The 9,449-nt window shown below is 32.0% G+C and overlaps 1 protein-coding gene and 1 non-coding gene across 2 annotated transcripts; both read right to left on the bottom strand.

The window, feature by feature from the left end:
* Positions 1-1,096: 1,096 nt before the first annotated feature.
* LOC104903906 (probable L-type lectin-domain containing receptor kinase S.7) lies at positions 1,097-2,170 on the bottom strand. The gene has a single exon (XM_010692047.3). It carries the CDS (start codon positions 2,168-2,170, stop codon positions 1,097-1,099), a length of 1,074 nt encoding a protein of 357 aa, XP_010690349.1.
* Positions 2,171-8,766: 6,596 nt separating this feature from the next.
* LOC125495357 (small nucleolar RNA Z279/snoR105/snoR108) lies at positions 8,767-8,871 on the bottom strand. Its single transcript, XR_007271995.1, has one exon. It is a non-coding gene; the product is annotated as a small nucleolar RNA Z279/snoR105/snoR108 (small nucleolar RNA).
* Between the last annotated feature and the right edge of the window lie 578 nt (positions 8,872-9,449).

Here is a 9,449-nt window from a genome sequence, read left to right as displayed (position 1 = left end):
CAAGTTGATTGCTTACCAGCTGCCACTTTCGGCAACTGTTCTCAAAATAACCATCAAATGCTAGTACAGTGAATAAGAAGAGATACCTACATTAATAACAAATGGAAAAAGCTAATTGGAGAACATATTCATCTGTAAACAAGAGAGAAGAATTGGTGTGAGGCTCCGCGGGCTCACACCACAAGTCCGCAACACGTATAATCTCAAAATGGTTCCCTTTCACATGTTCACCAATGAAGGGTTATCCATTTAGCCTCACTAACAACAATTACGAAATTGTCTATTCTGATTGCCAATCTTGAGAGACTAGGACTCTAGGCATCAAAGACAAGCACTGTGGTCACAATTTTTTGAAGGTATTCTGTAATCTGTATGTGGTTCAAAGCAATCGCGGTCATAACAATTATCAGTATGATGAGCTTTCCTCATATACTAAAAAAAAAAGGTTGCCTCAGATAATCAGGTTCAATATTCACACAAGTCAGACAAGCTATGCACAGTAAACACATCAAGTGGTGGTCCTGGAAATCTATGGGACAAATTAGCGGTGTTAAGGGGGGTTCAGGGAATATTATGGAGGTATCGTTTATGGGTCTCTAGAGGCTGTGCTGTGCCAAAAACCCATAACATTGTAATGAACCCCGAGTTTCTCAGTCAGACCATTTATGGGCAGCACTCAATAGACAACAATTTACAAAAACCTGAACTTGAGATCCATTGCAACAGTTTTCAGTTCAGTCTAACAAGGCCATGAATGTTTCATCTATGTTATACCAACTCTCCTATTATATGACCACAGTCAGCCACAGTCGGCCACTGAAGCAACATAGTATAGCGTGAGTGCTGCGTGACAGTCAATATACAGAAAATGTTGATTACCAAGATCAGAGTTGTATGAAAGAATGAACCTCATTCACTAAAACATATTACTAAATCAGATTCAGTGTTCTTCACCATACTAGCTATTACAGGATAAACTACAATGGTGGGATCATTTACAAGGTGGACAAGGATCATATCCAATCACACAGCAAAGATACAACAAGCATAGAAAAAATGACAAGAGACAAGAATACTAGTCAATTAGAAAAATGCATTAGGTAGTGGTATCATCAGAAGCATTATCAATGGTCACATTTACCTTCTCATATTTGCATTCTACCGGATTCATAGGCACTTCCGGTGCAACAACTGAGTGTCTACCATAGAAGACCACCCAGACAAACAACGCAACGAATGCCACCAATGTGCCACATCCTGTGGCAAAAATCAATCCACCAAGAATCGACAGGAACGAGCTTTTTTCCCTTCGAACAGGTACTTGCTCATCACGTTGACCCTCAGGATCCAATGGCTTAGAATGCAATGAACCCGGAACACTTCTAACCTTAAATCTCCAAGAAGACAAACTGCTCACTTGCATCGAATTCCCATTCGACGAAGAAATCCCTACCAAGACCTCCTTATCTCCCCACATTTTCGACAAATCAATGAAATACGAGATCAAAGGTTGACTAGGCTTCTCACTACCAGATTCACCCAATCTAATCTCCAATCTCTTAGAACTAGCTTCATAATCAATCCAAGATTTCAATGGTACACCGCCATTAAGAAGCAAACCAATCGACGAAACATCACTTGTATCAGAAGATACAAAACTACCCACATCTACACCAACATGATTACCATTCAAATCACCTACATTATCATCTTTTCGAGTATCATACTCAACAGCAACAAATTGAGGATCAATAGTATCAGAAAACCCAAAATACCCTTGATCAAAAACCTGGGAAAGTTTTCCACCACTTGGGAAAATCACAAATGCTATACCATCCCCATTACCCGGAGTAATAGTAAAGGTAAAATCAGTAGAAAATGAAATTATGGGTTTTGAAGATTTTGAATCAATAAATTTAAAGGGTTTTTTGTAAACAATTTGCCCAGAACTAGACCCAGATGAAGGAGAAGTAAGATTGACGAAATTACCCCCATTAGCAATCTGGGCATCTCCCAAAAGGGTAAAATCGGCATTAAAGTTGGGATTTTTCTCGGCATTGAAGCCTTGGAGTGAGAAAGATGAAATGGGTTCAGTAATTAGGGTTAGAAAACAAAAGATGAAGAAAGAAAATGAGAAAAAATACCTTTGATTTTGATTCAAGGGTGTCATATTTTCTTCCTCCCAGATGAATCGATTACAAAAGGGTGGTAAATCTTCGAAATCAAATGAAAGAAAGAAAAATCTGAAAGATTATTTGGGAGATTTTTAGTTATTTTTGGAGGGAGGTTCTTCTTTTTCCTGCATTCTCGAAGGGAAGATTTTTAGGGATTCAGAAAATTTAGGTAATTTTGCCGACGAATGTAGAGCAGAGAGATAGAGAAAGAGAAGAGGAGTGGCTGTTAGGTACAAAATGCGGTGGCCAGTAGGACCCTGGCACGTCTTATGGTCTTCGCAACAGGAAATGATCTACATTCGATTAGTCCTCGTTGTTTTAAGATGCCTAAATTAGTACATATACAGTCATACACGTTTGTACGTTTGTAGTAAGAGAACCATACTCACGATGAATATAAAGGATTTAATTATATATACATAAATCAATACCAATAAACTTGTAACACTTAGAGATGTATATATGTTTAGTTGACTTGTTATTCATGTACATTTGGCTTGTTATTCATGTATATGGAGAACTATGCTCTATGTACTAACGTGTGCAGTAACTAATCTTTCTGAAAAAAACGTAGGAAATGTATGAAAAATGTGTCAATTCTCTTTAATGGGTGGTACGACATTGATAGATCTTTTTGTTTGTATTTTAATAGATGCATCGTATTTGGGGCATATTTTGTTCGACATAAACAATTGAGCTGGACTGAACTAAATTAAACTGACTTGAACTTATTGCAACTGAACTAAACTAAACTAAAATGAATTAAATTATAACTAATAGAGATGATGATGGAGCCGAATTGAATTAAACTGCTTGCAACTAAACTGAATTGAATAAAATTGAACTTAACTGAAAATAAATCGGAGAGAACATGCTCTTGTTGAGTATATTATACAAAAATGTACAACTTTTATTATAATAGTCATGTTCCATTCACCTTATTTTTAGTCTTTATAAATTATAAGTTATGAGACTAACTAACATCCCACATTCCCGCTAGTCTTATTGTTTTTCTTCTTCTTTCTCCTTTCACAAGGCTCACATCAAATTAACTCTTCATCCTTTTTTCCCTCGTAATGGATAGTTAGCCTTAGTTGGTGCTTATTTTTTTCTTCTACTTTTGTTATATCCTCCATATACTCTTTCTCCTTCCGACATCTTTTTATTTCTATATGGACTAGTGTGTAATTTATATAGTAATTAGTGAGATATTAATTATTACTTAAGTATTTTTGTAATTTCTTATACAATTAGTTATGATAAATAAGTTAAGCTAATTAATTAAAATACGTTAAATAAGTATCCAAATTGAAATTATATTTAATTAATATACGCTAATTATATCACGTTAAATCAAATTAGACCAATTAAATTATGTTAGTTTGACATGCTAATTATTTGAAGTACCTATTGCACCAAACCTAGAACATTGAATGATCATCCATAGAAATTCAAAGCAAATTATTTGTTTATTGGTTATGGTCATCAAATTATAATTTGTGACAATAATTAGAAGTTTGAAACCTATACAAATATATTAAAAAAATGTACTTATCAAAGCTTATGTGTCATGTGGAACATTTTCTCTTGCACTAAAATTTTATCGCGTGTGCAATTAACCAAAAATAGACTAATCATCATTTTTTTTTTTTTGGTAAATATATAATGATTTCTTGAATAAACCCCATGACCTAATAGTAAAAATCAAGATACATTTATCACTACAACAAGTGATATATGGTGTAATCATTTTAAAATTAATTTATTAATAAATGAAAAATATAAATATTCAAAGTATAATACGGGCCTGAAAATTAGTTGGTGATTAATATTTGAAGATATCACATCTCTAATATGATGAACTAAGAAGAGTGTCCATTATAGTAGTGACCTCTCTTTCGCGGGAGTGTTGTAACTGTCGGGCCTTTATGTTGATTACGTTGGTGGGCTTTATTTTCTTGTTGGAGTATGTGTTTTAATGATGGCCCCAACACCATAGATAAGACGGGCTGTATAAAAACTGAAAAGTTATTTCACCATTCACAAAGAATATGAAAATATGAAAAGAGCTCCAAAGTGCAAACTTGGTGCACATTGATTTGATTTAATATAGCTTGCTCGTTATTCCCCTTAAAAAAATATATGAAAAGAGCAGTTTGTTGATTTAGGACTAAATGTGAATATTATTTATCCTATACCTATACGGTCCGTTTGGTAGTCGTTAATAAATTGCGGTAATGGGAATGAATTTTAAGTGTAGCTTACAAGGGAATCACCCTTAAAATCTTTATTAGGGAGACAATTTCAACCCTCAAGTTTGTGTTTTTTTCTCCATGGGGAAGCAAACTCACCCCTAATTTCCATTACCACTCATTACCACCTAAGTCCTAACAAGGTGGTATTGGATGGGAATGAAAATTCAAGAAGAAAAATAGGCACTATAGGATAAATTAGCATTACCATGGAAATGAACCATGGTTTTCTTCACAAATTTACATATAAATCCATTCCCATTACCACCATTTATAACCAACTACCAAACGGATCGATAAGGCTATAACATAACAATCAAGCTTGTGTGAATTCCTGAAAAGCTCAAGTCTTTCCTAAACTAACACTTAGCATTTTTTGGATATGTAATTGGGCCATCACAAATAATGCTATCAAGACATATTATTCACAATTACTCCCAAGTCTTCAATGAATTGGCTATACATTTATTTTAAAAAATAGGTGAAAAATATTGAACATGCCTCTCCTAATTTTTTGGAAATTTTCCTTTGGTCCTGTCGAAAATAATGTTCTGGTTTTGCTCCTGTGGTTGGGTTGTTGGGTGTACCAATTAGCAATATGTGGATCTTTAAACAATACCAATTAACCTGGCGTATAATAATATTATATTTTGTAGACAGGTAAGATAAATGGTCCTATCATATCACACCTTCTCGCAAATTAGCCTTGATGTGAGTTAGAGGATTAGACACTTTGGGAGTGTGGGTGGAGAGAGGGAAGGGAGCGGAAGAGTAAGGGAATCACTTCTCCGGAACATGAAGTATTTCTAATGGGAATTAACTTCTCAACCTTAAGATTAAAAGTTACAATTCTTTTCCACTAGATAAGCTTTGATGTATGCAAAAATTGGTGTTGTTGAATGCTGACTTGTTTATGAAGTGACTTAAAACATGAAAGTTGCATTACCGTAAATTAGGCATGAAATATTTTGTTAATTTTAAAGGTTAGTCGAGGATAGAAATTCTATAAAACTGGTGAATGACAAAAGACCCTTATATATAACATAGCATAAAGATTGACCCTGAATCAACATAGGCCTAGAAATTCATGGGCTAGACCATTATAATTGAGATTCGAAGTCCATTTCTGGTGGACGTTAAAGATCTGCAACTGGTTTGTTTTTCATTTGTTTCATAAAGGTCCAATTCAATATGATATACCATTTAAATCATATTCCAATTCAAGATAATATAACATATAAATCATATTAATAATTAATAATATCAATTTTCAAAAATTATTATTATTATTTTAAATAGAAACAAAATTATGTATAGTATATAATACTCCATATTTGTAAGTTATTTTGACTGGGTCCATGCTATTATTAAGAGATCCAAAACTATAAAGGCAGATTGATGTACAAAGGAGACATTGAGCATCCAATACAATGTAGTTCATTTTAGTTGAATATAATTGTTTCTTGTTATATACTTATATGAATGTTTGAATTTTGTCGTGCCTCCAGGTTGTATAATTAAGGAAGATAAAAATTAGACTTTATTTATCATACACTCGAGTGTACATGTACGTACAATCAAGATTAATTTTTGCTCATTTGAAACAATGAGCAAAAAGAATAATCTTGCGTGTACCATGCTCGCTGGGATAGGGGTGTATGTAAACCAACTTTAATAAATATATATACATGTAGTCCTGGATCTATAAAATTGCTTTATAACACTAAAATTAATTTAGTCCTTTCTTTACTCCATAATTAATCATGCGTAATATAATTGAACCAAAATTAATAAAAGGTTTTGTTGCTTATACAATAAGGATGTTTCAATGCAAAAGTACACAAGAAAATGGATAAATCATGATTATTTACTGTGAGACAAGTTCCTCCCTTTCTTTCTACGTTGTCGTGGATTGACCAACAAGCACAAGGTTAAAATAATTTCATGTAATCCAACAACCAACCGATTTCTTCGTAAAAAGAGTAACATTTACCCGTTATTCTACGTAAAAGATTTTCTTAGCTCCTACAGATAGTGTTGTTGATCATACAGACAAGAATAAGATCACTAAGATATGTAGTTTACTGTCTAGGATACTTGTGTATTTGTATAGGTGCATCAAGATACTCCACATCGCTTCTGCTTCCCTTGCCATTTAACACTGATCTATATAATTAAAGGCATAATCAATTACAATAATTTAATTTAATTTTCTTGTATATATATAATTTTAAAAAATAAGTTCATTTTAGAATTTCTATAATTAAATTAAGTATTCTATAAAAAAAAAAATTGCTTTTATTTAGTGGAATAATTAAATTCTTTATCAATGAGAATTACAAGAGAAAGAAAGGTGTTGTTGCTTAACAAAACTTTGCTTAGTAAATAGTACTCCATTTTTTTAATGCACACATTTTTCTTCTTGGTCTTTGCTTTTTTTTAAAAAAAAATCTACACATTGTTGTTTTTATTATTCTTAATAACATGGTTCTTCTCCTCTCTTTCACCCGTGTAGCTGTGTTATCTATTTTTTTATATTTTAACCTACGTTTTAATTTTTCGCTCCACCTTTCCAGTTTAGTAGTAAAAACACATAAGGTAAAAATAAAGAGAAAAAAGGTAAAATGTTATGCCTCTATAAATAGAAGCATGTAATGAAGTAGTGAAAAATAATTAAATACATGTGCCTATATAAGCATGTAATTAGTAATCAAAAAAATACACTAGGTGTCTTATTTTATTGTATTTTCCAAGCTTTTTGCTACCTTTTTTTTCAATTATATTATTCATTAGTTATTAATAATAAATTTCTTATGATTCAGACTTTGTGAGAGTTTCTTCTCATCTCACGCGATATTGCTGGATCGGGCTTTCGCCCATTGTCCAAGATTCCCCACTGCTACCCTTATGAGAGTCTAGACCGTGCCTCAGTCCGAGTGTGGCTGATAATTCGAGAAGAGCAAGTAAACTACTTCTCTTCGTTGCGTAGGCCAAGTGAGTTGGCTCTTTCAAGCTAGTGTCAAGCTTTGTTTTTGTTCAAAAAATCAAAACAAATGAGAAATCGGACAAAACAAAAAAAAAGGTACGTCCTAATTTAATTTCCAAGGCTCCTCGCGAATGAAAAAAATCAAAAAATAAATATTAAATTTTTTGTAATTAATATGTATATGTAAATATGTAATATAGTAATCAATCAATTCTTTTGAATTTCATCGAGTTTACTAGATATTATTCAGGTGTAGAAGTAAATATTTCTCAAGCGTGGCTGAGTCTTTTGCTTTCGGTTTTTGTGGTTTTTCTTTTGTTAAAAGATCTGCCAATGTTTTTTTAATTGCTACATTTACTTTATCACATATATCATGTAAACATATGAGTACCATTGAAAAGTAAAGCAATAAAACAATATAGTTATCTTTTTATGTTATTAAGAATAAAGGTAAAATGATTGGTGGATACCACATACTAAGAGTAAAAATAATTGACAAATATAACAATTAAAAAGACAAAGATAATAGTATATCGTTCTTTCATGTTAAAAAAAACAGCCATTTTTTTTAATAATTGAATTACTAAAATATGTAGGGGTGTAAGTTCGGTTTTTGGTTTGGCCTGAAACCAAACCAAACCGAAATAAATTCGGTTTTAAAATTTCTAATCCAAATTCAAACCGTAATTTAGCTCAATCCAAACCAAAATTTGAAGCCGACAAACCAAACCAAAGTATTTTTCTATTCCAAAATTCATACCAAACCGAACCGAAATTAAACCAAACTAAGATTAAACCAATCCAAAATTACACAAAAACATAATATTTAGGAGAGAGAAAAGGAAATGGTTGAGTCCTAGGGTTTTAGTGATAAGTTAGTTGTTTAGAAGTCCGTAAGTTAGTTGATATAATCCTGTATTTATATATTTCGATTTTTTTGGGTTTTTTCGATTTTCCAAAATCAAAATCGAACCAAACCGTATCGAAAAATAATTATTTTAGAATCCAAACCAAACCGATTTCTAAAAAACAACCAAACCAAATTACTAATTCAATTTGGTTTGGTTTTCAATTTTTAACCAAATAACTTACACCCTAAAAATATGACATAACACAACTTTTATCAAAATACTTTTGAACAAGATATTATATCATTTAAAAAATATTAAAATTTGAATGAAGTTGTTTTTATTTAAAAAAACAACTTTCTTTAAAATGCTATTTAACAAAAATTTCCAAAGCATAAATATTCACAAAATATTAGGGCAAGAATGTCCTTAATTAATTAAAAAAACAAGAAAGACTATTTTTAAAACATTTCTCAAAGATATGTTTATCTTTCAAAAGTTTTATAGGGATCAGATGGTAAAAGTTTGGATGCCCAATTGTCGTAACCAGGCTAGGGCGGGCATCCATATCGCATTTCAAAATTGCGATTAATGACCACTCCTCATATCCCATTAACTGCCTGAAGGATCATACTTTCAACTACGTTGGGCTTCGCCTTATAATCCAGCTTACCAGTTGATACCGTGTATCATCAAGCGATGTGGGAGAAACGGTTAATAATTCTTCGCTTTGCTTAGCTCTTTCAGTCTTCTTAAATCTTAACTTGTTAATTGTGTTATATCCTCTACCTATTCTACTTCACTTTTTAGGGATAAGCATCCAGGCTCCAGCTAATAGTCAAGATACAGATTGTAAATTATATTCTGATTAGTTGATATATTCGTTAGTTGTTAAGATTAGTCAGATACTTAGGCTATATTTAGTTCACCTGAAATTTTCTGATCTGAACTTATTTTTTCTGATCTGATCTGATCTGAACTTATTTTTTCTGAACTGATCTTATTACAAGATCTTATCTTTTAGATTTCTCTCAATATGTAAGAAAAAATATAGTCATATGGGGTCTTGTTTGATTCGTTTCAATGAGTACTTTATTAATATTCAATTATTATAATTTTTACTAATATGTAATGAAAGATATTTAATAGTAAAAATGAGTTTTTAAAAATGACTGATCTGATCTGATCT

This window comes from Beta vulgaris, chromosome 2, assembly GCF_026745355.1.
Source record: "Beta vulgaris subsp. vulgaris cultivar EL10 chromosome 2, EL10.2, whole genome shotgun sequence".
Classification (NCBI taxonomy): domain Eukaryota; kingdom Viridiplantae; phylum Streptophyta; class Magnoliopsida; order Caryophyllales; family Amaranthaceae; genus Beta; species Beta vulgaris.
The sequence above is the reverse complement of the archived record's forward strand: the minus strand, read 5'-3'. Positions and strand labels throughout refer to the sequence as shown.

What these genes read in the sequence shown, in the direction of transcription:
- LOC104903906 (XM_010692047.3), bottom strand. Translation starts at nt 2,170, where the DNA reads ATGACACCCTTGAATCAAAATCAAAGGTATTTTTTCTCATTTTCTTTC.